This window comes from Talaromyces proteolyticus, assembly GCF_021365285.1.
Source record: "Talaromyces proteolyticus strain PMI_201 chromosome Unknown BGW36scaffold_2, whole genome shotgun sequence".
Classification (NCBI taxonomy): domain Eukaryota; kingdom Fungi; phylum Ascomycota; class Eurotiomycetes; order Eurotiales; family Trichocomaceae; genus Talaromyces; species Talaromyces proteolyticus.
Genome location: NW_025764278.1, coordinates 2,702,947 through 2,728,222, shown reverse-complemented (window position 1 = coordinate 2,728,222; position 25,276 = coordinate 2,702,947). Strand labels below are relative to the sequence as shown.

The 25,276-nt window shown below is 48.2% G+C and overlaps 9 protein-coding genes across 9 annotated transcripts; 6 read left to right on the top strand and 3 right to left on the bottom strand.

Moving 5' to 3' along the window:
* Positions 1 to 479: 479 nt before the first annotated feature.
* BGW36DRAFT_95916 (nuclear and cytoplasmic polyadenylated RNA-binding protein pub1) lies at positions 480 to 2,535 on the bottom strand. Its single transcript, XM_046222728.1, has 5 exons — positions 2,038 to 2,535; positions 1,775 to 1,876; positions 1,076 to 1,723; positions 904 to 1,024; positions 480 to 848 (listed from the first exon to the last, which is right to left on the bottom strand). The coding sequence occupies exons 1-5, from the start codon at positions 2,422 to 2,424 to the stop codon at positions 652 to 654; spliced, it is 1,455 nt and encodes a 484-aa protein (XP_046077074.1). The 5' UTR covers positions 2,425 to 2,535; the 3' UTR covers positions 480 to 651.
* Positions 2,536 to 3,047: 512 nt separating this feature from the next.
* BGW36DRAFT_370494 (uncharacterized protein) lies at positions 3,048 to 4,470 on the top strand. Its single transcript, XM_046215257.1, has 3 exons — positions 3,048 to 3,384; positions 3,431 to 3,556; positions 3,615 to 4,470. Exons 1-3 carry the CDS (start codon positions 3,316 to 3,318, stop codon positions 4,365 to 4,367), a joined length of 948 nt encoding a protein of 315 aa, XP_046077073.1. The 5' UTR covers positions 3,048 to 3,315; the 3' UTR covers positions 4,368 to 4,470.
* A 4,698-nt stretch (positions 4,471 to 9,168) lies between these two features.
* On the top strand, positions 9,169 to 11,466 carry BGW36DRAFT_287560 (arrestin domain protein; the record flags this gene model as incomplete). The annotated part of the gene is made up of 3 exons (XM_046210516.1): positions 9,169 to 9,604; positions 9,658 to 10,727; positions 10,789 to 11,466. 3 exons carry the CDS (start codon positions 9,169 to 9,171, stop codon positions 11,464 to 11,466), a joined length of 2,184 nt encoding a protein of 727 aa, XP_046077072.1.
* A 671-nt stretch (positions 11,467 to 12,137) lies between these two features.
* On the bottom strand, positions 12,138 to 14,738 carry BGW36DRAFT_370485 (putative dimethylaniline monooxygenase). Its single transcript, XM_046215256.1, has 5 exons — positions 14,228 to 14,738; positions 14,063 to 14,167; positions 13,940 to 14,003; positions 12,839 to 13,887; positions 12,138 to 12,781 (listed from the first exon to the last, which is right to left on the bottom strand). Exons 1-5 carry the CDS (start codon positions 14,345 to 14,347, stop codon positions 12,323 to 12,325), a joined length of 1,797 nt encoding a protein of 598 aa, XP_046077071.1. The 5' UTR covers positions 14,348 to 14,738; the 3' UTR covers positions 12,138 to 12,322.
* Positions 14,739 to 14,787: 49 nt separating this feature from the next.
* BGW36DRAFT_458186 (uncharacterized protein) lies at positions 14,788 to 16,049 on the bottom strand (the record flags this gene model as incomplete). The annotated part of the gene is made up of 5 exons (XM_046221999.1): positions 14,788 to 15,056; positions 15,118 to 15,324; positions 15,387 to 15,463; positions 15,762 to 15,836; positions 15,917 to 16,049. The coding sequence occupies 5 exons, from the start codon at positions 16,047 to 16,049 to the stop codon at positions 14,880 to 14,882; spliced, it is 669 nt and encodes a 222-aa protein (XP_046077070.1). The 3' UTR covers positions 14,788 to 14,879.
* A 763-nt stretch (positions 16,050 to 16,812) lies between these two features.
* Positions 16,813 to 18,413, top strand: BGW36DRAFT_287181 (putative dibenzothiophene desulfurization enzyme A; the record flags this gene model as incomplete). The annotated part of the gene is made up of 4 exons (XM_046210488.1): positions 16,813 to 17,130; positions 17,187 to 17,360; positions 17,409 to 17,479; positions 17,531 to 18,413. 4 exons carry the CDS (start codon positions 16,813 to 16,815, stop codon positions 18,411 to 18,413), a joined length of 1,446 nt encoding a protein of 481 aa, XP_046077069.1.
* A 634-nt stretch (positions 18,414 to 19,047) lies between these two features.
* Positions 19,048 to 20,348, top strand: BGW36DRAFT_370482 (putative GNAT family acetyltransferase). Its single transcript, XM_046215255.1, has 3 exons — positions 19,048 to 19,412; positions 19,560 to 20,102; positions 20,173 to 20,348. Exons 1-3 carry the CDS (start codon positions 19,299 to 19,301, stop codon positions 20,212 to 20,214), a joined length of 699 nt encoding a protein of 232 aa, XP_046077068.1. The 5' UTR covers positions 19,048 to 19,298; the 3' UTR covers positions 20,215 to 20,348.
* Positions 20,349 to 20,444: 96 nt separating this feature from the next.
* BGW36DRAFT_414356 (uncharacterized protein) lies at positions 20,445 to 22,166 on the top strand. Its single transcript, XM_046219289.1, has 3 exons — positions 20,445 to 20,586; positions 20,641 to 20,789; positions 20,841 to 22,166. Exons 1-3 carry the CDS (start codon positions 20,545 to 20,547, stop codon positions 21,988 to 21,990), a joined length of 1,341 nt encoding a protein of 446 aa, XP_046077067.1. The 5' UTR covers positions 20,445 to 20,544; the 3' UTR covers positions 21,991 to 22,166.
* Positions 22,167 to 23,181: 1,015 nt separating this feature from the next.
* On the top strand, positions 23,182 to 25,260 carry BGW36DRAFT_414355 (putative MFS multidrug transporter). The gene is made up of 2 exons (XM_046219288.1): positions 23,182 to 24,007; positions 24,066 to 25,260. The coding sequence occupies exons 1-2, from the start codon at positions 23,307 to 23,309 to the stop codon at positions 25,099 to 25,101; spliced, it is 1,737 nt and encodes a 578-aa protein (XP_046077066.1). The 5' UTR covers positions 23,182 to 23,306; the 3' UTR covers positions 25,102 to 25,260.
* Positions 25,261 to 25,276: the final 16 nt, after the last annotated feature.

Below are 25,276 nucleotides of genomic sequence, written 5' to 3'. Positions count from 1 at the left end.
ATGTAGAGGAAAGTACAAAGTATGAAATTGGAAAGAGTGAAAATGGTTTCACTGTTAAATTGAAAGAAAAAGAAGAGAAGAGAAGAAAAAGGAAAATCTCATTCAGCCATTGGCCAAGTATAAGTCATGAAAGGAAATGGATGTGGACTGTCTTTTGTTCATGGAGAAAAGATAGGGCCTGTAATGTATAAAGAAAGCCTAAAGACTGCAACGCAAGAGTTGAGATAATATTTGAAAAAAAGCCAAAAGATCGAGACTGGACGTGCCAAACTTTTAAGTTCCCCGAAGACACCAAGGCATTCTCCATCGAGAGCCTAGCCCAGAGAAGCTATCAATAAACATGCGAGTACGCTACAGGACCAAGAGAAGTTTGAACATTCCAAGATCAGATAGGATTTGGGGTATTGACTGGAAGACGGCAAGAATCTCCACTTGAAGGAAAATGCAAAAAGCTCAGAGCCCACCTGCAAAGACAGTCTGGGAAAGATGGGCAAGCAATTAAGAATATCCGAATGATCACCCGAGGATAAAAAAAAGAAATAGAGAAAAAAAAGGAGGTCCCAATATTGTCCCAGTCGTTTCAAAAACATAACACCGCGAACTTATTCCATCCAAGACGAATTTATCGATGAACTAACCAATATCAGAAGACTAAGCTTGGTAGTTTCCCTGGCCAAAGCCGTTGCCGAAGTTGGCATTGGCGGGTTGCTGCCAGTTTCCACCAGAAGCGTTTTGCCCACGACCGTAACCAGCCGAGTTGGCAGGGCCTTGGAAGCCTTGTCCGGGAACACCACCAGCAGGGAAGTTGTTGCCTTGCTGATCCCAACCACGACCAGCGGGAGCAGGACCTAGGAGCATGTAAGCAGGGTGAATCGAGGAATAGTCGAGGTCATGTTGATATACCTTGAGGGCTCATTGGACCACCGTATTGAGGGAAGTAGGGAGTTGTATTGAAGCCTGGTCCACCGGCCGGCGGAGCCTGGAACCCATCAAATTGGCCGGTAGGAGGACGATCTTTGCCCCACTAGAACACAGTTAGAAAATGATCACGACATCATAAAAGGCCACTACTTACACTGCACTTGAGAGGACGGCCATTAACTTGATAACCGTTGAGTTGGCAGATGGCCATGGAAGCATTCTCATGAGTATCCATCTTCAAAAAGGCAAAACCGCGATCGGCCTGCAAGCGAGTCTCTACAACATAACCAAAGTTCTGGAATAGTGGAACAAGGTCGTTCTGAGTCGTGTAAGGGGTCAGGTTGCCGACGTAGCAAGTAGTCTGCCACTGAGGTGTCTGACCAGCGACCATGTCATAACTCTGAGCGCCATGGGTAGGGAAGTGATGGTGGCCAAATGGAGTAGGGGGAGTCATGCCCATGGCAGCCATGGCCTGCTGCTGCGAAATGGATGGCTGTCCCTTTTGATTTGCCCAGTTGCAACGAATTGCGCGAGAGCCCAGCCATTCACGGTCCATGGACTTAAGAGCTTTTTCAGCATCATCGAAATCGCGGAATGCGACGAAGCCATATCCTCTAGAGCGACCGGTTTTCATGTCCCACATGACACGTGCCTCAGACACGGAGCCGAACGCGGAAAATGCCTGGAGCAGAACTTCATCGTTCACTTCATTGCTCAGGTCGCCGACGAATATGTGAAAGTGGTTGGACGTGTCTTCTTTGTGGGTGCTGTTGGACTGGTAGGCCCAGTTAACGCGAATTTCCTGGGAGAGCATAAGTAGGAGACAAAAAAAGTCTGTGAGTTCTTAACTCACTGATTGGTGAATGCGACGACCATTGAGAGTCTGCATAGCCCTTTCAGCTGCGCCAGGGTCGTCGTACTCAACGAATCCGTAGTTCAGTCCTTTGCTTTGGAACTAGAAGTACAAAGGCCAAAATTAGCACATAGTATAAAGAAGCTGAGGACACACATGTGATCAAGCAGTGAGTATCATTGATAGTGGGACAAGCTTTTTGTTTCAGAAATGCATGGTGAAACCCAAGTGATATCTTTGTGAGAGGTGGTTTGGGCACTCACATTCTTGTCAGGGATGATTTTGACACTCTGGACATGTCCTGTAGTTTCGAAAATTTGTTTTAAGATGTCCTCCGTGACTCGAGGATCCAGACCACCAACGTAGAGGGCCCTCTTGTTCGGCTCAGGGGCAGCTCGGCGCACGAATCCACCTGTGCTGGTAGGCGACATCATGTTTCCAGACATTGGAGAAGTGATGGCAGTCGGAATTGGGTTCGTGTTTTGTGGGATGACTACAGACGGTAGTGAGGGAGGGGGGGCCATGTGAGAGCCAGTGCCCTGGCCGTTGCCTTGAGCGGCGTCGAATTGGGGCTGACCAGGCGCGCCAGCAGAGGGCTGGGGAGGCGGTGGGAGAGTCGAGGAGGAAGCGGGTGGCGCGTTTTCTGCCATGGTGAAGTAAGGCCGCGTAGGATAGACAGTTGAGGTGGTTGAGTTCAGATAGAAGTGCAAGAGAAGACCTCACAAAGACGAGAGTGTGGGACCCAGTCGAAGCAGCGAGGACGGTGCGGGACAGCAAGTCGAAGCAGCTGAAATGGTGGGTCGAATGTGCCGGAATAATAAGACGCAGATGAAGTGGACGGGCAGAATTGACTCGCACAAGCTGGTTCTGTGATGCGGCCTGGGGTACGGGCTGGCGATGCGGCGGTGGGCAAGAATAGGAGAGGCAAGCACAACACAGCACACAAGAAAGGAACCAGCAGCAGAAGAGGCCCTAAGGCAGCACAAGCAAAACGAGGCACAAAGTCAACAAAACAGCGAGACAAAGCACAAAGGGACGAGGGAGGGTTGGGCGAGGCGGGATGGCGAAGTCACAGTCTGCAGCATCGAGCAGTATCAAGCATCAACAAGCGACAAAACCGAAGGAGAACTTGCGCCTAGTCTTAGACAGGTTTGGACGGGCAAGAGCCGCCTGGAGGGGACCGCTAGCCTTCTTACGGCCTAGCGTCACCCGCCTGGCTGCTGCTGACTAAGGCGTTCTCTCGTTCATCGCCATGACCGACTACTGCTGTGATCCTCAACACCGTCTGCCCAGGTTCGCCATTGCATCTATCGCTCCATTCTCTTTGACCGGTTATTTGTGACTTTCTGTTCGCGGCGTCCTGCTCATGTTGCTGGCAGGCGGCTTGTTGGCTCCCCCACACGTGCCAGCGCCCCTGACAGCGTAATAGACGCCGGCATTCCAGCCATCTCCGCAGACCCATAAGGTCCGCGTCCCGGAAGGAAGTCTAATCGAAGCTCGCAGCATCTCTCGATTGCAGTGCTATCCAGGTTGACCTCGTCATGGCGGAGTCTGCATCGTTCGCAAACCCTGAATCCCTCACGGTCCTGTCAGATGCAGTAAATCAAACAGTATGAGCTTCTCTTCGCGGCGATACTGGTAGCTGACGATAAGCAGCTCATTGATACGGGACGCTTCTTCAAGACGTCGGGCTCGATTTATTCCCGTGCACAATTGAAAACTTCTATCCCCGCATCATACGAAAGATTCCAGACAGCTTTGGACAATCTCTCTGAGCAGATAGTAAGCTTTTTCTGCTCGTAACATTAATTAACCAGCAACCCGCACTGACATGCAGTAGTTCATTGCCAAGGCATTTCTGGAAAAAGATTATGAAGGCATCACTGCGAAGAGAACAGCCCCGAAAGCTGAGCCTGTCCATCCGCCGGCTGAAGATGTGGCCATGTCAGAGGCACCGCCTGCTGTGGTAGATGAGCCGGCCGAAGATATTGTCCAGCAGCCCGATCTACCTGAACCACCTATTAAGACGGAAGCTGCCGTTGTCTCGGAAGTTATCCCATTACAGACCACGGAGACTGAGCAAGAGCAGCCTGACGCCACTGCCAAGATCGATAATATCAAACAAGACAATACCATAAATAGCAGCAACCAAGAGCTGCCAGTGACCACAGCGGATGACTTGAATTTTGATTCCATGATTTCCACAGATGGTGGCAACGGCAACGAATTCGACCTGAATTTCAACTTCGGCAACGACGATATTGGCAATCAGAATTTCCTCGAGGGGACCAATTTCCTCCCTCCAGGGACGGCCATGGCTGAAGGCACAAGTAATAATGACCCCGGGCCAAACTCCATCAGCTCGCTTCTTCCGGGCCTGGAGAGCTATGCTGTGGATAACAATGCTGGTGGGGACTTTAACTTGGAATTGCAGAAGCTTGAACAACCGAGCGTTCAGGAAGATATGCTGGTGCCAGGCGAATCTAGCTTCGATGATTTGTTCCTGGAGAAGGACCATCTCGAGGGAGAGGACAACCTGCTTAGTGGCGATGGGTTGATGGAGCTGGGAGAGCTAGACGAAAATTGGTTTTAATAGATTTTAGTCAGCTCTCATCATGAACTTAATACCAACATTTTTAATAATTTACAATCCCATATTCTAGATATGCATCTTCCCTCCTTTTCTACTACTGTCCATCATTATTTTTAATAGAGCACATTTAGAGTGTCAGACGCACTTCAATTAAATCCATCATATCCACTGATACATACATATATATATATACGCTAAAGATACGAATACTCTTATCAAGACAAGACTTCTCTCAGATCCTTTTCTAAATTGTTGTCGGCTTGTATATTTGCCTAAGGCACTCGGTCACGTGTGAAGCAACGCTCCATCAATGTGTCTTTGTGTGTTCTATGTGCAATTCTCCCCTCTCCCTCCTTTACTCGCTAGTGAACCTTTCATCCTCTCTATTCAACCCAGCTTAACCTTCAATGTTATTAAGGGCATTTATCATACACCATTCCCTCCAAATCTACTCCGTTTGTCCACGAGTCTGAAGTATGCTATTAAATCACCAGATACGCGTACATTATAAATTAATACCCAGTACAACTTCGGTATTGGCTCTTTTTGGTTACCCTTGCGCTCAAATTACCCCAAATCGACGTTTCTTAACGTTGTGGGATTATTAATAATGAATGCTATATAAATTGATATATACATGCATATAGATTGGCATTGGCGGCGGTGCTTATGAGGTAATCCTGTAGGCGGATATAGATAGTTGTGTTCAACATGGCAAATATGAACTCAATTCAAAGTCTAATGGAAATTACTCTATTGTAGATTCAGGCGCAGTAATTATGTAATTAACTAGTGATCAAAGAATCCCAGGATTAGAACGAAAAATTCATTCTGCAGATAGAAGGAACAGTAGAAAGTGGAACAATTTCATTAGCTTAAATAAATTTGGCATTGCAGAGTTTACTAATACCTGTGATATCTGAATGAAACCAAGTTCACTTCCTAATAGATTCCTCGGTTGATAGAAACCAGCACGATAAAGTATTGATCAAAAGCCAGCACTGGGAGCATAGTTAGTGTTAAATGGATTGAAGTAAACATTCAATAACATTGAGGATTTAGATGGAATCAATGTTGCAATTATAGTTCATTGAAATAGTCCGCCGCCTTATTTCATTTCTTCGAATCTGTTTCTCCCCTAACGATTATCCAATCTTTTTAACTAATTCAAACCAATCCAAAAAAAAAAAATAGTGCAACAAGAACGTTATGATAAAATCATTGAACATCTAATACATATCATATTCTACCTGCAATGAACTCACTGCCAGGTTCCTTAGCGTGGAGGAAGTATTTACTCATAGAATATAACTGACCCTGAGACATATCGCATGCCAACTCTTTAGTTTTGGAATAATTTTATTGACATGTTTCTATATGAAAATACAAAATCCTGTCTCATAATCACCAGAGCGTTCAATATTGTGCCCGAATATACAACATACAGTAACCTTACTCACCATTTCTGGGCGACTGGAACAGTTGCCTCGGCACCCTACGCTGAGGAAGGGTGCGAGAAGATTTCAATGTTATGGAATCAATGTTATGAAATCAATGTTATGGAATTAGTGTTATGGAATCAGTGTTACGGAATCAGTGTTGCATACATGTCATGTGATTTGAGAGCTACGTCATGTTCTTTATAAAGCCGGCGATTAATGTTGGTCTTTTTGGCCGTGTTGGTTAGGGTTGTTCCCCAAAGCCCTAGCTTACAATCTTTGAGTATAAAATTCCTAATGGACGGATTGTCTATATTCACGATACCAATGATGGCATGTCTGGATAAAAGAGCAAATTTGGGGCAAAACAGCATGTAAATACCTTCAATTGGTTAAACTAGCTAAACTGACTAAGTTGATAAGTTTGAGTTGGGAGGGGAGAAATTTTGGCATAAAAAAAGATTTTTGCTCTGCATGTGACTAAGCACCCCAGGCCGACCAGTATGCCGACAATATGGGCTTCTCCCTCTTATCAATTGATCGTGAGGGTATTAGCGATATCGTATTGTCGTACTAAGGGAATTATATGCCTGATATCAGAAAAAAATATGCAAACCAAAAATAACCTCTCTTAAGTATGCGCCCTTTTTGGTATGTTGGTTAAAAGTGTGGCTCCTGAAGTATGTCATGCTTAATCAGACTGAATCAGCGATAACGATAGTATAATACTGTACCTTATCGTGATGTGGGTGGCTGCTATAAAAATAATTGGCAGTAATATTATAATCTAGCAACAGTAAGAGTAATCATAAATGGTTTCACTGGCCGGGTGAGTCATTCGCTCTATAGTGAATGAATAACTAAACGGCGAATAATACGCCACGCGGCTGGAATATCCGGGTTGATAATAACAACGATAAATAATATCGGTGATGAAACAGGGTGGCGTTCTGTAAATAGAACTGTTTGTCAGATAGTATGACTATTATGTATCCTCCCGGAGTGATGATGTCATTGCCGGGCGAGCCTTGGCAGGACCCGTACGTACTCTCAGCACGAAAACGGCAAGACTACAAGAACAGTAAGACTACAAGAGAAACGCCTCAACTTTAGCCTTCTTTCGATGCATCTAGGCTCGCCGTGGCCCCATGTGAACCACGTAGCTAGTTCTTATTCCTGTGAGAAGAGATGTCAAACCATTAACCACCAAACCAAAAAGGGCCGCAACCCGTACCAAGTAAGGATTAAAGTGGAATTTGTATTTGTTTCTGACAAAAGAATACTTATCGGGTATCTCGATAGAACTTAGTTTGTATAATATACGACATCAATGCGTTCAGGATCCGCGGGACCGTTGACAGGCACTGGATCAGTATTCTGACCGCATATTCAAGCCACACAGCCGATCCATGCTCAACGCGTCATCATAGTGTTCCTTCGCGGCCGTTTTCGAGTCAGGAGCAGACACAGACAAATTAGCTGGCAGTCGCTAGCAGTAAGCAGTGTTTGTTGGCGTCTCGACTGTGACTGCGCGTGACTGTGAATCATCCTGCCGATCTCCCACCTTAATAATGATGAAAATATCAGGATGATCCCCCACATCGCCTTAGCGTTAACTTTTAAGGGTATCTCGGCACATCAGGGCCTGTGGGTAACAGTCATCTTGCTCGTGATCGAACTGAAAGTAGGTTTGAAAGTTAAAGAGAACTGCTGTCTCCGAAAGAAAGCCGTTGATTTTCAATTGGTACCAGTGCACTACTGTGTGTCAAATTTTTCCAAGATAGTGTACTTTCCACAGTCAAATGCAATCCGTAGATCCCGAGAAACAGCCGAGGTGGCCTCGATCCGGGAGATCCGCGAATCACTGCCATAGTCAAGCGTGTATCCTATGGAGCGTATATCGTGCGAATTGTATGACTGTATATCGGCCGGGTCTGACCTCCATCGGCGCTCACTCGGGCTCATCAAGGGTACGTAAGTTCCATTGTTTGGCGGAGGCGTGGGCACAGCTGCAAGAGAGTAATTATTAGACGGAGATCAACAGAAGAACGATTGATCTTTGCAACTAGGACGTAGGGAGTAGCAAGCAAAATGGTGCCAATTCAGTGCATCCGAATAATAAAAGTAAGAAGTTAATGAGGATGAGGATGACGATAATAATAATGCTACTAGTACTGAGAAAGATGAGGCGGCAGTGAATGGGGCAGTGATTGGGGCAATGATTGGCGGCAGGCGCATCTGCGTCATCGTCGCGCCCGGGCTGGAACTTCCCCAGGACTAAAGATTATTTAATATTAAAACCAAACTGCGCCTGCCCAAACCCTCCTCCACCACTCGAGGTCGATACTGGACTGTCGCTATCGTGATTCTACTCTCAACCGTCCTGTTCACTTCCGATATCACTATTGTCGAGTGCTAGCCCGCTTGTGACTGCGCCCGCCTTTGAGTTTGCAGCCCCCCTGCGTGCTGGTGCGCGCGGCCTGCACATCTGACCGATTTTTGGGCCTTTTGGACGGAATTGTGTTGGTGACCTGTGGCGCCATAAGGGATGTGTCTGGCATTTTTCGTCCCAATCACGCACACGACAGCCGGCTTTCTACTGTCGATCAGTTGAAAGAAAACGCGAAACCAAAAAGAGAAGAAGAAAGGGAAAAAAAGAGAGGAGAAAAAAGACACGTCCGGAAAAGGCAGTCCGACTATTGCCGCCACTATTAGAATTCCAACCAAGTCCACCGTTTGGCAACTTGATACGCCTATCCCATCCAGCGATCATAAGCTAGTGTCGAATCGGTATGTCTGCATGCGCTGCTTTTTTTTGTCACCCCTTAAACCAAGTCAGGTCATGCCATGTCCCGCATGAAGATCTTCAGCTAGATCGCTTAAACCCCCACAGCTGTCAATCCTGTTCCCTGCTATTACTATATAATACAAAAGATATGTCCAGCGCCATGGCGCTGGTCATACCCCCAATGCATTTGCTGTTCTCCCATGTAACATGCTGCGATATATCTACACTGTTTCGCTCCCTTGTCTATGTTATTTGGCCAGCTGCGTATTGCTGTTGAGCGCTTCCAATGCGGAACGAGACAGCCCACTATCGTCCGATGACGACCTTCATCGCAAGACCGCGTACTAACCATGGCCAGAGCGAACAGGACTCAAGATCCTCCTCACCGCATGCTTTCACCCTCTTGCGCTCTCGTTTCCAGCGAAAACCACGTGCCCCGAGCACCGAGCCTGCGTCGCCCTACTCCAACGATCTAGTCGTACTACTGGGAAAGCTGGCGGCGTCACGGGAAACTGCACGGAAGCGACTCTTCCACTTTCGAGCGACAAGCAGCCCTTCAACTCTCAAGCACCCGATGTCACTTAGCGTGCCGAGGTCGGCCAGAGCCCGTCCGCTCTCCGACATTTTCAGCGGCTCAAATGATGATGAGCAGATTGCACAGATTATGGCCAACCATATGGCGACCAGCACCACGAGGCCTGCGCCAGTAAGTGGCCCACCGCAGCGGCCTGCGCCTCAGGACAGGTCGAACAGCGACGAATCAACCACATCCACTGCGAGCTTGCCGACATTGCGGAATGAACGAGTTGTGGCAACAGGGACTGGAATCACGGTCAGCGTAGCTCTGGCTGAGCCTGTTCTCTTTCTTCCTGGCTACGATCACAACGACCCGAGCACCAAAAAGTCGGCTATCCTCAGAGGCCACCTTCATATTAAAACAACAAAGTCGGTCAAAGTCAAGAAAGTGTCTGTCTGTCTCCGTGGCCACGCGCAGACTGACTGGCCGGATGGTAAGCATTATTACGTCGGTTTTAATTTTTGAATTTTATTAATGCGAAGACAGGAATTCCACCAAAGAAAGTGTCGTTTCATGACAAGAAGGATCTTTTGACCTCGGGAATGATTTATTTCAATCACGGAGATACTTCTCTCGTCCAGAATGACTACGGTGCTCACTATTACAAACTTGCAGCGACGGCTGTGCAAACTACAACCAAGGAGATGAAGGCCACTGGTGTAACCGCTACTACTCGGGAGTTATGGAAGAACGGATCCACAACCACGGTCAACAGAGAAAACTCGCGAGAACTGAAACGTTTGTCACTGCAGTCGAACCACTCGCGCAGTTTCAGCAAAAATGAGCCACCCGCGACCACGCAACCACAGGCCGCACGGAATTATAGACTCTTCCCACCTGGCGACTACCTCTACTCCTTCGAGTTCCCCATTGATGGATCGCTTCCGGAGACGATTCGAAGCGATCTGGGCTTTGTACGCTATGATCTCGAAGCTATTGTCGAACGATCCGGTGCATTCCGTCCGAATTTGCTGGGCAGCACGGAAATTCAAGTCGTCCGGACTCCTGCTGAAGGGTCGCTTGAGCAGGTTGAACCGATCGCCATATCGCGGAACTGGGAAGACCAGCTTCATTATGATATAGTTATCTCTGGCAAATCTTTCCCCCTAGGGTCTCAAGTTCCGATCGCCTTCAAATTGACACCGCTCGCTAAAGTCGAATGTCACCGCATCAAAGTCTATGTGACGGAGAACATTCAGCATTGGACACAAGACCGAGCTGTTCATCGGTTCCAGCCGCCAAAGAAGGTTTTGCTCTTTGAGAAACGTGCTGACTGTCAAAGTGTGAGCACATATCCCGGAGGCAGCATGCGAGTAACCGCCGGCGGAGGAGTTCCGTGGGATCAACGGGAAGCTGCGGCTCGAGGACAGGAACAGGCAAACAGAGGAATGACTAGTTTGCTAGGAAATTTGTCCAACGATGTCGGGGTTGGGCCGACGGAGATGGAATTCAATGTGCAACTACCCAGTTGTCATACTATGAAGGGAAAGGATGAGGGACAGCGCTTGCACTTTGACACTACGTACGAAAACATCCAGATTAATCATTGGATCAAGGTATGTATTACCACGGGTTATCAAACGCTGCGGTAATCAATCAGATGCTGATAACTCACAGATCGTATTGCGTCTGTCCAAGATTGACGAGAACGACCCTACCAAGCGCCGCCACTTTGAAATCTCAATCGACTCTCCATTCCACATCCTCTCCTGCAAGGCTACTCAGGGCAACATCTATCTCCCAGCATACAGCGACCCATCATCCGACCCCGTCATTCCTCAAGACGAATACGCATGTGGATGCCCTGGCGCTCCATTAACAAGACGCAACGTCTCATCCAGCCAGCTCTCGATATCGGATCATGACGAGCGTACAAACAGTACCAGCAGTGGCCGCAGTCTCCCCCGCAGTTTCACATCCGGCTCTGGCGGTCTTGCGCGGCCAGCGCAAGCTCACATCGCCCACGAACCACCGACCGAACGACCACCGACCGCGCGCGAAGCACGTCCCATGCATCTTCTCCGCGCACCGTCCTTCGCACCACCATCGTTCGAAGACCTCGAACCACCGCCGCCCTTGGTCACCCCACCCCCTGAGTACGCGACTATCGTCGGCGACCAAGACCGGGAAACGGTCCTCACAGACTACTTCAACCGCCTCTCCTACTTCGAGGAACAAGATGACGAACACGGCCTCGGCCGCGTCGACGTGCCGCTGACACCAGGAGGCCGGGTGCATCGCAGCATGGATGTTCCGCGCGAATGGGTCCGGCTAGGTGACGCTACAGTTCAATAGACACAATATTGAACTAGTAAATACAAACCACCAAACGAGTATATAAATGGGTAATTATGATATTACGTACATAATCATTGATCGACGACCTCACGAAGACTGGACAGAAAAGGATGGAATTTTGTATAGCTTCTAAATAGACGGGCGTTTTCGGGGTTGGTTGGTGGTTGCATATACGATTGGGATTGGGAATGAAAATTGGGAAGGGAGTAACTTCTACATAAATATTTTTTGTTTGACTTGAACATTATTATTATTGAGCAACAGAACATTGCACTACCTAGTATCTATCCTTCATGACTATAAATACCAATTGATATTATTGCTTTTACACTAGTTGACATGTTTATTATGTGATTAAGTCTGTGGATTGGTAATCTTGATTAAATGTTCAATCGGCTCAATAAGTACCTGTAATTCTATCTTTTTACTAGTTGCATATTAATTAGAAGTCATTCCTCAAGCCATCAAGGATTAAAATAACTATTAAGCAGATCTATTGATATCTGTTACAATTACAATGAAGCTCAATTTGGTACGGAGCAAACATGTATAAATTCAAAACAATTCAAGGCCTATATATTATCATATTGAGAGTCTGTATTACATTGATTAATTGATATGTAGATCTAGACTACATTTTAGGTGCTTCAAATACAATCTGATATGAGGTCTAGTATTGATATACAAAAGCTCGGCTAGTAACTAAACCAAAACTGATTCGGCAATTGGTTAACTGGATTTCCTATCAGAGTAAAATAACAGATACTGATACGAGAGGAAACTGAGGCAGGCACTATTTGACCTAAATTACGTTATATTCCTAGGACACAACCCAGTGGATTTAGATTATCTCTCAATCATTCCAATGCTCGTGTAATGTCGCAAGGTCAATCTTGCCCACTTCCTTGAGATAATTGGTCAACAAAACCTCATCCCCATTCTTCTCTCTTTCCGTCCACCCATTTCCAAAATACTCAAACCTATTCCTCGTCCCTTCTTCCGACTTTTCAAATACAAAATCCTCCCAGCGAGGGTCTCTGCTGATATCAAACCGATGATGACCCGTTCCTGGCCACGGAAGCAGTGGTCGTGATTTACCATATCCGCTTTTCCACCACCCGTCGCAGTCGTCGCCGATTACTTTATCGTCAAAATAGGCACCGACAATCTCATTGAAGTCGTCCGTTGCTTCTTGTGACGGATAGATAGCTTGGTAGCCCTGGCCTTGGACTTTGCGGATGACTTTGGATATGTAGGTTGCTGATATCTCGGCTTGGAGGGGAAATGTGCCCCCTTGGCCGTTTGTGTTCGCCTGTATTGAAGATCAGCACTCTTATTAGAAAGCCGAAGCAAGAAGCATGAAAAATACCTGTATAACACCAAAGTAGTTGGGAACATTGGGGGCCATTACGCCAAAGTAAGTCTTGGGGAATCCAATCGGCCCGGCTGCAGCCCAGTACTTGCTCAGATCCAAGCCATTCTTTCCAATGGTAGGAAACAAAGGGAGGAAGGCATTCTGGAAGCCCGTCGCTGCAACAATTATGTCAACTTTCCTCTCCTTCCCGTCTTCTGTCACGAGCCCGTCTGTTGTAGCATGTGAGATCTTCACATCATCCACATAGTCGACTTTTGCGCTTCGAATAGCTTCAATATAACCTGCCGAAGGAGTTGGTCGTTTACACCCAGGTGCAAAATCAGGAACCAATCGGTCAAACCAGGCTTTATCACCACCAAGCCGCGCCAGCAATGCATCCGAGTATTTCTGTCGGATTTTGGCGTTCTCCGCACTACCAGAAACAGACCCCTGATACCGTCCGTGGAAGTTCTTGTCCAATGACTTGCGAAACTCGAGATATGCTTGCGGGTCCTTTTCGAATTTGTCTTTCTCTTCCTCGGTAAAGACGTGTGCACCTAGTACTTCGGTTGTGGCAGGGACGAGATTTGGAATGATTGAGGAGACAATCCACTGTTTTGACCGCACGTAGTGATCGATATGTGCCGGCTTGTCGAAGGTGTTGACTAGGAATTGTTGTCCACTGGCCCCATTGCCAATGATAGCCACTCGCTTGCCATCAAGGCTGCGAGTGAGTTCTTCCGTCCATTCAGCTGTATGAGCCAGGATCCCCTTGTAGTCAGTCCCGAGTCCTGGTATATTCGGCCATTTAGGGACATTCAATCTACCGGTGGCCGAAATGAAAAAGTGAGCCGTGTCAGTGAAGACATTCCCTGTGGCCAGATTTTTGATCGTTACAACCCACTGATGGATATCATCAGACCAGATTGCGGACACAACGTCATGCTGGAGATGGAGAGATTTGTCTACACCGTATTCCTTGACGAGTCGTTCGTAATACTCCCGTATCTCTGGTCCTGGAGAGTAGTACTCTGACCAGCGAAGGTTAGGAGCGAATGTGAACTCTACTATCTCGTCAGGCAAGGCAATTCGAATTCGCTAAGTGCGATTACTTACGGTAACTGTGTGATGGAATGTCGCATCTCACGCCTGGATACCGGTTCTGGGCCCAGGTACCACCCTACCTCACTCTTTAGAATCACGTACCCTAAGTACGACTGTGGAAGTCTGAATACATACCACAGCATCCTGGCGCTCATACACAGTATAGGACAGATTTTTAACTTTTCGGGGAATCAATATCGAAGCTGCTATACCCGCTATTCCCGCGCCAACGATAATGGCCTACTGTCTTTCAGCCTGGAACAAGGAATATTTTTGAAGTAATCTCGCTTCAATTCGTACCTTGACCGGCGGTGCCGCATCAAACGGTCGTTGTCTGGGTTTCCAGACCTTCTCCGATTGTTGTTCCTGTCCTGCAAGCTGGGTTTGGATTTGTGCCAGTCTTTCAACAGATCGTGCCATATTGTCCTTTGGAACTACACCGTTGTAACGACTGGTCCTTGAGTATTTCAAGTAAATTCATACAAGAATAAGAACATGGACCAAAGGCCCCGGGATTTCATGCGAAGTTGTCAGTTATGAGGGGGATCAGATCACGCAATATTGAAGGCGATTACGACTTGAAGCAGGCTTATCGGATTTGTAATATCGGTGTATTAGTTCAGTTTATACAGGCGCTTTTCTTTTGCTCCGCTTTCAGTACGAATTCGAGTCATGGCGAATGTCTCTTCTCATGCATAAAAGTGAAAGTTCTAACGGGAAAAATGGAGGCGGTGGGGTAAGTTGCTGCGTAACAGGGGAGATTTGGCGGTTGCGCAATACGTAGTCGATACGTATTTCATTTTCTGTTGACAATAATATAGAAATTTCTATCCAATGGAAAGAGATCAATTCACGAGGTCATTTCTTGGGACTTCCAACACAACTTCCCCATCTACCATTTCCACGGCTGATCCACGTGCCAGAAGCTGTCTAGACACGCCGGTCAGGACTCCTATCTTACAGGTGCCGTCTCAACTACTGCTGAAGACTTGGTGACTTTCTTCTCGTAATCGTTTGTGATCTCAGAACTCTCATTTTCGATGATACGTTTCTCAGCTTTGCGCTTCTGACTGCGCCTTTCCACGATAATCAAGGTGTTGGTGAAGTATGCAACACTAATGATGAGAGCCTGAATAACAGTAATTAGCACCATTTCCTAGTGAAATTAACGAGTCAGAGGCCCAACATACCCATATACACCCGCCGAAGAAACGCGGCCCCTTAGACACTGCCCATGCCACCAATGGAACAACCAAGCTCGTGACCTCACCCAGGCAATTATACGTCGCGAGCGTAATAGCACGAGCTTCGAGATCTTCGCTCAGACTGTCCGCAGCCCAAGCAATTATAAACGGCAGCGCTCCTTCGGCCCGACCGATGGAAATAAACGCAAAGAACTTCAATCCGTTTGGAAAAATTCAAATCGGCAGAACGAGATTCGCGAATATGGCAAGCACACCTGAGAGTATGATAGGTTCCCATCTTTTACCACGTATATCGGTGCAATATAAGCGTTGACTAGAGCAGACACGACGGCTACCGCGTTGGTGATCGTGCCAATGTCGTTGACAAGCGGGATTGATTACTTGTATGGCTGGGACTTTAACCACAGAATGAAAGGAGCTCCGAGAGCGTAGATACTGTTGCAAAACAAGAGTAGCAGGAGAGTGAAAACATAGAACTCCCATTTAGAAAGAACTCTTTTAATTGGCGATTGATTCCGGTGGACGGCTTGAAGCCCTCTTCCTCCAAAGGTTTACGGGCAAATTGCTTCTCGTAATTGGTAGCCTATCAATTTCTTATCCAGGTCTATATGTTCAAGCTGGCAACTGACCTGTAGCGTTGACATAGTTGACCCGGTTTCCATATAAGTCAAGGTCTTGTCGCATTCCGGACACGTAGGCAGTTGCTATTACGGAGTCAGATCTCCTTATTTTTTTTTCACGATAATGAGGGGTGCGCTTACTCAGAGCGTTCACATCGAGATACTTGGTAACGAATAAAAGACACGCATAGACCAACACCAAAGGTCAATCTTGAATATCAGAATCTTCTCCTCGTAAGTGTTGCCGGTCGGGTACCAACGTACTGCATCACCAATCCTCGCGAAGAACTTCTCCATGGCGCGCTCTGTCAGTCTTCATTTGTACGAGTCAGGGGGTCTCTAGGGAGGGAATGCATGGCATAATTTGTTTTATACCTCACCCGACATTTGGAAATTAGAGCTCAGCTTATGGAGGGCGTATGGGGGTATGTAAAACCCAGGTCACGTATTTTACCCAGGTAGCTAGTCACAAGTCTACCACTAATGAAGTCGGGTTGCTATCGCTAAAATAGGAAGGTTCCGCATCGGGGATACCTCCGACAAAAAGGTTATCACGACTGTTGAAAGCAGGAGCACGCAAGATGTATTGCGTGTGCTCGGAGCTTTATCTAGAACGGAGCGATAATTGGAGTAGCAACGATTCATGCTTCGATGAGCGGAGAGACGAAGGGCTAGGCATTGGGATTCGCGAGAGAGGCTATAACTGACATGTATATCGTCCTGCATATTCGAGTTTCCGACTTTCTGTGGATTGGTTCGTTTGGTTCGACTTATGGGTTGCGAATATCTTATAGGTCGTGCATCGCGGTGGTGACAGGAACGGGCGGATGTTGTGATCAGCGCACCAAATTGGTCAATCCGCGGGGGTTTTTGATGCTTACATATCCGTCTATAGACAGTCAGAAGGAGATAAAAAGCGTGTAGTGTTCTCTTTGATGTATACCAAATTCGCCATTCAACATTTAGGTAAACCTAAAAGTTTGCCATAGTAGACTGCCTTCTGAACATTGAAATTGCGACTAACGCAGCCACACCCTGCTTGTCAATATTATTTTCCATTATGAGCAGTGTCGACCATAACAAAAGCGCCTTACCAGCCGACAAAGGCCAGAAGAAGAAGAAGAGAATCCATCTCAATGGCTTCGACATGTTCACCGTCAGCCATCTGTCCTTCGGCCAATGGCGAAACCCAAAGGACCGGTCCAAGACAAAACGTCGCGATCTATCCTACTGGACAGATCTAGCTAAAGTCTTAGAAAAGGGAGAGTTTACAGCTCTGTTTTTAGCAGATACTTATGGCATATACGATACTTATAAGGGAAGTGCCGACCCAGCGATTCGCTATGGTGCGCAAGTCCCGATGGGTGATCCCTCAATTGTACACTATTCCCTTCGAAAACAAGGAAATCACTCTAGGCATGCTAACTCTGATAGCCAATCACTGCAATGGCGTCAGTGACTAAAAATCTCTCTTTTGCAATTACCACGTCGACCTCGTATGAAGCGCCGTATGTGGTTGCTAAACGCTTTTCCACGTTGGACCATTTGACTGGTGGACGATTTGGTTGGAATATCGTCACGTCTTGGAAGGCTTCGGCATCCAAAGCCGTAGGTCCAATCCTAAATTATGTCGATATAAAACGCTAATCTTATTAGCTTGGTCTTCCGTTGGTAGAGCATGACCGGCGCTATCAAATTGCAGACGAATACCTTCGGGTTTTATACAAGTAGGTCATTTATGAGCTTCACAGTTTGTGACTGACTAATTAAATCCTCAGACTTTGGGAAGGAAGCTGGGCCGACGACGCTCTAAAGGAGGAAAATGGATCCGGTGAATATGCCAACCCAGACCGTATCAAGTACGTGCATCACCACGGGGAGAACTTCCACCTCGATGGCATCCACATTCTGGATCCGTCTCCGCAGCGCACCCCATTCTTATTTCAAGCCGGAACTTCTCCCGCCGGCGTTACCTTTGGCAGCACGCACGCCGAAGCAATCTTCGTCGCGGCAATCAGCCCGCAAGCCCTGGCTCCTAAAGTCAAGTTGATCCGCGAAGAAGTAGCCAAACGTGGCCGCGACCCGACTTCGGTCAAGATATTCCCCGTTTTCACACCGATAATCGGTCGAACTGAGGAAGAAGCAAAGGCTAAATATGAGGAAGCACTCTATTACGCTAACCCAGAAGCCGGTCTTGCCTTCTTCTCTGGTGGCAGTGGTATTGATTTAAGTCAGTACGATCTCGACCAAGAAATAAAACCAACTGATGTGCACGTTGATGCGCGCGTGCACTCTGCTCTGGCCAATCTTCAATATACAAGCCCGGACATTCCAGCCTGGACGCCGAGGAATATCGGGAAGTGGATTGCGATTGGTGGGAATGGTCCAATCCCTGTGGGCACGCCGGAGAAAATTGCAGATATCCTCGAGGAATGGGTTGAGGTAGCGGATGTGGATGGCTTCAATATTGGATATGTAGTTTCGCCAGGTTCGTTTGAGGATGTTACTGAGTTGTTGGTGCCCGAGTTGAGGAAGAGAGGGCTGTATGATCCCTTGCCAGGGACTACGTTGAGAGAAAAGGTGTATGGGGAGGGTCAGAAGTCGCTCCTTGAGGATCATGTTGGAAGGCAATACAGATATGAGACATATGATGGCAAATAGGCGTCAACTGGTAGAGGGCTCGAAGAACAAAGTGTGTCTTCTACATTAATTGATGTAGTCAGAAATAATAAAACCCTATACCAGTTGATATCAACTGATGCATGAATGATACATCAATCTATCAATGGCACCATGTAGATGTCTACATAGTGAGATGCCTAAGGCGCTGTCGGTCACGTATAATGCAAACGCCTCAAGTGCAGTGTTTATGTGCCAAATTTTCACCTTCAACTCCTCACTCATGTCAACGGTGTGTCAAGTTAGTCAATCTATCTATTTTATTCAAATCCATGCTATTTGACCTCGTCACCTCTTTCTTTATCTTCAGGAAAGACAATTCGCTATATATCCTGGCCTTTTATATAAGGTCAACCACATACACTATGCTTTTTTTCTATGCTGATTCAATAATATTGCTCTTGTGCAGTCTGTAATGTTATTTTGTCATTTGTAGCATCATTTCAGCTGAGTCTAGACCAGTCGACATGAAAATACTACTTATACGATATACTATTTTCTCTTATCGGACTACAGCTGTCAGAGCGATAAGCCGCATCGACTTGCCCGAGTCAGCCTAGCCTGGCCAAGCAGTGCCGATTCATCTTTCCGTCCACATGACTCGTCCTCGTCTTATCTTCGTCGTCGTGTTGCGGTTGTTTCATCCATTGACTGTTGATCGTACTCTTTGGTTCATTTTTCTGTTTGTGTGTCCAGCACATTGACATTGATGGACCATCCCGCGCATTGCAACCGCATGTGTTTTGCTCGAGTCGAAATCGAGTGTGGTGTATCTAAATCAGCCAAAAACCGGCATTGACCGTTACCAAACAAGTGCCTTATAAGCAGTTGCATTTCCATGTCTATTCAGTAACTCTCTTGATCACAATGCCCATCCAAGTCCGTCCGCTGCAGAAAGAGGATATCCCCGAGGTCGTCGAGTGCATCCAGCAGGGCTTCGCTGACGACCCCTATTTCCGCTGGGTGTTTAACGCTGAACAGGTATGTATAAACCGCCCCAGATTACCAGTTGATGTAGATAGTCTGTTCTTTACTTGGGAAACTAACATGCCCGCCACGTGAGTAAACGCGGTCGTTAACGTCGACTCGCTGTTTCCATCACAAGAGTGGTGTCTTGTCTACTTATAGTTCAATAAACAGAGAAACTCAAGCTCGCTCACAGCCCGCTGTCTGTGGGGGATCAACAATGCCTTGTTCTACGTTGCTCAAGAGGTTGATGTTGCCTCGACAACCCCGTCCCCAGTGCTAGGCGTCTCGTGCTGGCTTGCTCCGCAACCAGCCTCCCAGCCTGAATCCTGGTACACCTGGTCGCAATCCCTGCTCCTATCATTTCGGCAATTCCTCACGAATCTCCGCTACCTCGGCCGCGGCGGCCTGATCACGAAACGCTACTGGATCTGGAAAGCGCAACAGGGAGCCGCGCAGACTGAGTTGTGGACGGATAAGGAGCGGGGCTATTATTTCTGTAACATCGTGACAGTTAGACCGGAGGCGCAGGGCAAGGGGATTGGGCGGAAGTTGTTTGAGGTGGTCACCGATCGTGCTGATAAAGAAGGCGTCAAGTGCTACCTCGAGAGCTCTAAGGATGAGCCGAATGTGAAGATTTATGAGAAGATGGGGTTTGAGATGGTCAAGACGATGGAGTGTGAGGATGGAGGGGAGGTATGCCAGGTGAGTTATTACTTGTTTATTTTTTTGTGTCTGAAGGTGTATCATCGCTGATGGATATGATCTGATATAGTTGTTTTGCATGGTTCGACAGCCAAAGACTGATAAGATCTAGCTTTGTATGGAGTTCATTTCGGGTTTGCCATGGTTCGCTGCATTGTTATTTCGGGAGTATCAACTGATGTCAAGATTGTCAATACATAGTAGAATGTCGATATCGATAAATTAAATATATCAAGTATTTGAATACGTATATACAATTTAATGTTTACAGACTAAGAAGCAGAGGCATATGTACACACTAGCTAGCCGAGCTCCGCACCGATTACATGTACCATCGACTGCCGGCTCGACATCGCAACTCACCCACGTCAGCTCTCGACATACACGTATCTGCCTGAGCATGCTGCGCCCAAGCGTAGCTCCGTCCGGCGACTGAGTCAAAATGAAGAAGACCCTTTTGCTTGTGTTTATTCATGGGTTCAGGGTTCGTCTACCCCGCACGATCCCCAACTCGACAGGATCAAGCTGAAGATTGCAGGGCGGCGAGGACACCTTTCTCAAGTTTCCAGACCAACTCACTGCGCTCGTGCGACATGCGCTGCCGAGTATTGCCGTGCAGTCCGTGACGTACCCTAGATTTGACACGAGGGGCGATCTGAAGGAGTGCGTCGCGAGATTTCGCGATTGGTGTGTTACCAACTCTGTACCTACCTACTACCTATCTAACATGGCACGTAGGCTCCAGAACAAGGTCATCGACATCGAAGTCGACAATGGCACGCCCTCCCCGACCGTCGACCCCTCCGTACACGTCATCCTAGTCGGACACTCTATGGGCGGCATTGTCGGCGCAGAAACGCTGCTGCTGCTCGCCTCCGAACAGCCCATCCCACCGCTATCGACATCGTCGCAGGCCGATATTTCTGACCGTCCGTTTTTCATGTTTCCTCACATCCAGGGCCTAGTTGCCTTCGACACACCGTTCCTAGGCATTGCGCCAGGTGTGGTTTCGCACGGCGCCCAGGAGCATTATCAAACCGCCTCGACCGCATATACCACGTTTACTGAGGTTGCGGGATTATTTGGGTATGGAGGGAATAATAAATCTACGACTACAAGCACAACTACAACAACCGCGACGTCGAAATCAGCTACACTACCCCTCCCACCCGCAACAACAGATACATCCAACGGTGACGCAGCCGCGACCCCGTCCTGGTCGCGATGGGGCAAAATGGCCATGTTCGCCGGTGCCGCTGGCGCAGTCGCAGCCGGCGGTGCTGCAGCGCTTTACTCGCAGCGTGACCGGTTCACTGAGAGCTGGCGATGGATAACCTCGCACCTCGAATTCGTCGGGTGTCTCGCGCGGCCGGCCGATCTACGCACACGAGTTGCCTCGCTGGCAACACTGCAGCAAGAGCGCGGGATAAGCGTTGCGAATTTCTACACATGTCTCGGCAAAGCAGCTCCTCCTCCACCACCTACTCCTCCCCCTCAATCCCCCCTCGACGCGGGCAGATCGCGGTCCACCATTCTATCCCGCATCCCGCGCGCCCGCAACCGCACATTTTGTCATTTACCCGAGGACTTTGATGCCTCCGACGCTCTGCTCGCAGGTGACGGGACGTCGGATAGTCCGGGGATTAAGTGGATATTAGCGCTCAACGATAAAGTGACAGATGAGACGACGGCCCATATCAGTATGTTCTCGCCGCGTGAGAACCCGAAGTATTATGTGCTAGGGCATGAGGCGGCCGATACGATTGTGCGATGGGTTGATCAGGGATGGTACGCGAGTGCGGGTGCAGAGGAGCAGTTTGATAGTAGTAGTGGTGCGAAGAATACCGCGAATGCAGAAGAGAGAGATGATTTTGTGGTTGTTGATTAGGCGGCATTATTATTAAAATAAATTCTACTTATTCTTAGCCAGCAGCACCATAACTTGTGCCAGAATTTTCGGACCAAATCTGGATCAATACTTACACGAGTCATTACCATCGTCCTTATCCTTACATTTAGGGTATTTCGATTTTATAAGAATAAATTGTTAGTTGTGAGGAAGAAGGATGAATTTCTCGTATATCGTATATCAAGTACTAACTATGAAAGGGGACTCAGTGTGGGGAGCAGAAACCGTGGCGCACCTATTGCTCCACATGCAATGGCGGCGGCGTGGGAGGCCCCGAGGCACGCATACTTGCTGACCGTAGGACCACTAAAGCTCTGCTAGCCTTCATAGAGGCCGGGAGCGTCGATTTATGGGGGTGGGAAGCTATAGATGAGGGGGGCCTCGGGGGGCCCAGGGGGAAGGATGACAGCTCTTGGCGGCCTATCATCGGCAGGCGACGCCTGCATATAAGCGGCTTAGGAAGAGGAATTTGTTTGTACATTAATACGCTAGGCACCAGTCCGGGGCAGGCAGCGGGGGGAATTAGGGGTTTAACCCCTAGCGCCCACTGAAACGAGACATTCACGGCTTATAGCTGGGTAAGGTCGTTAAACAAGGAATAAATAAAAAAAATCAATAGTAAGGAAGGATACGGTATGACTAATTCTGACCCAACCGGAGACTTTCACACCAATACTCTCCGGTCATTGATCTTCATTGGCTGCAGCGCCCCATTAATAAGCTTCTTCAGCCCTATGAGCGCCGCTGGACGAAATCGCCCGTTGGTTTTTTTCAGCTACTATTTTTTCGATGGTGCTATTACCGGACGAAAAAGACCGGCATGGGTCCACTATCAACAACAACCGCGTCGTATCTGCCTCTCTAACGCTTTCTGACGCTGTCTGGCGCTCTCTAACGCTGATTTCTCGCGCTCTCTCATTGGGTGGTCAGCTCCAGCGAGTTGGTGAGAGTCACGGGCCAAGAGCTCCGCCGTGAAAACTTGCCGTATAGGGCTATTGCAGAGCGCTGCAACGGTCGGACTTCGTCCTGATGAATCCACTTTGCGCTGTTAACGGAGATTGGATTTATAAACATGATAAAGAGCTAAGAGGATGCTATTGGTGACGGACGATGACAACGTCTTGCTCATGTCAGATATTAGCGAGTGGAGCGGGCTAGCAGCGTATATAGCAGGCCTGTTCCCACGCTGGATCAAGTGAGGATCATCAATCAGAAATATTCCAGTCAACGCAATATCAATTGACATCAATTGGCATCAATTGTTATCAATTCTGGAGGAATATTCGAATTGAAAAATGTCCGAACCAGCCGAAGCTACCAGGGCTTCGTCCCTCTCAAGCCATACCTTCCACGACCCGGAAGCCTCGTCAAATATCCTGCCCAAGGCCAGTCCAGCAGCCAGCATCGCCGACGATGCGAAAAGCAACGACATTGAAAAACTGTCTGTCGACCAGAACTTGGAGAGCGAGAAGGAGGAGGCGGCACAGTCAACCGAGGATGGCAACTACCCTGGCCCAACCAGTCTCATCTTCATTCTCATCGCTACTATGCTCTCCATGTTCCTCGTCGCCCTTGACATGACCATCGTTGCAACTGCGATCCCGCAAATCACCGATGATTTCCACTCCCTGGATCAAGTGGCTTGGTATGGGTCGGCTTTCTTCCTCACCCTCGCTTCTTTCCAGTCGACATGGGGTAAGGGGTACAAGTACTTTCCACTGAAGTATACCTATCTGTTGGCAATTTTTATCTTTGAGTTGGGCTCTTTGATTTGTGCGGTTGCTAAGAATAGCACGACTTTGATTGTCGGAAGAGCCATTGCTGGTCTTGGCGCTGCCGGTATCGCCAGTGGCGTGTACATTATCATTGCCTTTTCTGCGAGGCCGAGGCAACGTGCTGCTTTTACGGGATTGCTGGGTGCTACGTACTCCGTGGCGAGTGTTGCTGGGCCTCTGCTCGGAGGTGTGTTCACTAGCAATGTCTCCTGGCGATGGTGGTATGTCTCTCGTATCTCTATCTATATATGAACTAAAACTCACATTTGTCAACTCTAGCTTCTACATCAACCTCCCAATCGGAGGTCTCAGCGCTGCTATCATCACCTTTTTCTTCACTACACCCCCCGCCGCAAAGCCCGCTCCAGCCTCCGCCAAAGAGAAGGTCCTGCAAATGGACTTGCCTGGAACCTTCACCATCATGGCCGCCGTCATCTGCTATCTGCTCGCCCTCCAATGGGCTGGCGTCACCAAAGCATGGAGCGACTCCGAGATCGTCGGCCTGCTGGTCGGCTTCGGTCTTCTAGTCATCGTTTTCATTGGCGTTGAATGGTACTCGGGCGAACGAGCCCTGATCCCCTTCCGTCTGATGAAGCAGCGCAATGTCGCTGTCGCCAGTGCCTACGTCCTCTTCGTCGTCGGCCCCATGTTCATCATGATCTACTACCTCCCCATCTACTTCCAATCCGTCAAGGATGTCTCCGCCTCCCAATCCGGCGTGCGCAACGTCCCGCTCATCCTCTCCGTCAGTCTGATGACCATCGTCTCCGGCGTCCTAATCACCGCCTACGGCCAATTCGCCTACCTGATGATCCTCGCCGGCGTGATCGCGACTATCGGTGCGGGTCTAATCTACACCTTCGAAATCGACACCCCCTCCAGCAAATGGATTGGATACCAGGTGCTTTGCGGCATTGGCGTGGGTATTGGGTGTCAAATCTCGATCATCGTGAACCAGGCCTCTGTCGACCCATCCGATCTCGCCAATGTCTCTGCAGTAACCCTCTTCCTGCAGACGATCGGCGGCGCCTTCTGGGTTTCCGCGGCCCAGGCGGCGTTTTCGAATAAAATGTTGCAGAAGCTGCCAGAGTACGCGCCTGGCGTTAACCCGCAGCTGGTGATTGCGACGGGTGCGACTGAGTTGCGGTCGGTGTTTAGTGCGGACCAACTCGCGGGTATTCTGCAGGCGTATATGTCTGGGCTGAAGGTGACGTTCTTGCTGAGTATTGTCTTGGGTGGGATTGCTACTGTGATCTCGCTGTTCCCGAAATGGACGAGTTTGAAGGGCAAGGTTGAGCCGATGGGGATGGCCTGAGCTGTTTTTCTGAAAGAAATTGCATGGGACTGGTTAATGCATAATGACTGGGAAGGTTTTTTTGTTTCAACATTCAACGGTAACTGCTTAATGGCGGTGACACGAGGAGCGTATAATAGACTGCATATAGATTTACATTTATAATGATAATCAACTTACTCCTCACAGCTCATAC

Excerpts from the sequence above, each read along its gene's own strand:
- BGW36DRAFT_95916 (XM_046222728.1), bottom strand. The coding sequence starts at position 2,424 with ATGGCAGAAAACGCGCCACCCGCTTCCTCCTCGACTCTCCCACCGCCT. Across the intron at positions 1,724-1,774 it reads GTCGTCGCATTCACCAATCA|GAAATTCGCGTTAACTGGGC; the intron begins GTGAGTTAAGAA and ends ATGCTCTCCCAG. Across the intron at positions 849-903 it reads TGGTCCAATGAGCCCTCAAG|GTCCTGCTCCCGCTGGTCGT; the intron begins GTATATCAACAT and ends ACATGCTCCTAG.
- BGW36DRAFT_370494 (XM_046215257.1), top strand. The coding sequence starts at position 3,316 with ATGGCGGAGTCTGCATCGTTCGCAAACCCTGAATCCCTCACGGTCCTG. Across the intron at positions 3,385-3,430 it reads CAGATGCAGTAAATCAAACA|CTCATTGATACGGGACGCTT; the intron begins GTATGAGCTTCT and ends GACGATAAGCAG. Across the intron at positions 3,557-3,614 it reads ACAATCTCTCTGAGCAGATA|TTCATTGCCAAGGCATTTCT; the intron begins GTAAGCTTTTTC and ends GACATGCAGTAG.
- BGW36DRAFT_370485 (XM_046215256.1), bottom strand. The coding sequence starts at position 14,347 with ATGGCACGATCTGTTGAAAGACTGGCACAAATCCAAACCCAGCTTGCA. Across the intron at positions 14,168-14,227 it reads ATGCGGCACCGCCGGTCAAG|GCCATTATCGTTGGCGCGGG; the intron begins GTACGAATTGAA and ends GAAAGACAGTAG. Across the intron at positions 14,004-14,062 it reads ATGAGCGCCAGGATGCTGTG|GGTGGTACCTGGGCCCAGAA; the intron begins GTATGTATTCAG and ends AGAGTGAGGTAG.
- BGW36DRAFT_370482 (XM_046215255.1), top strand. The coding sequence starts at position 19,299 with ATGCCCATCCAAGTCCGTCCGCTGCAGAAAGAGGATATCCCCGAGGTC. Across the intron at positions 19,413-19,559 it reads GGGTGTTTAACGCTGAACAG|TTCAATAAACAGAGAAACTC; the intron begins GTATGTATAAAC and ends GTCTACTTATAG. Across the intron at positions 20,103-20,172 it reads ATGGAGGGGAGGTATGCCAG|TTGTTTTGCATGGTTCGACA; the intron begins GTGAGTTATTAC and ends GATCTGATATAG.
- BGW36DRAFT_414356 (XM_046219289.1), top strand. The coding sequence starts at position 20,545 with ATGAAGAAGACCCTTTTGCTTGTGTTTATTCATGGGTTCAGG. Across the intron at positions 20,587-20,640 it reads TGTTTATTCATGGGTTCAGG|GGCGGCGAGGACACCTTTCT; the intron begins GTTCGTCTACCC and ends TGAAGATTGCAG. Across the intron at positions 20,790-20,840 it reads GTCGCGAGATTTCGCGATTG|GCTCCAGAACAAGGTCATCG; the intron begins GTGTGTTACCAA and ends CATGGCACGTAG.
- BGW36DRAFT_414355 (XM_046219288.1), top strand. The coding sequence starts at position 23,307 with ATGTCCGAACCAGCCGAAGCTACCAGGGCTTCGTCCCTCTCAAGCCAT. Across the intron at positions 24,008-24,065 it reads AATGTCTCCTGGCGATGGTG|CTTCTACATCAACCTCCCAA; the intron begins GTATGTCTCTCG and ends TGTCAACTCTAG.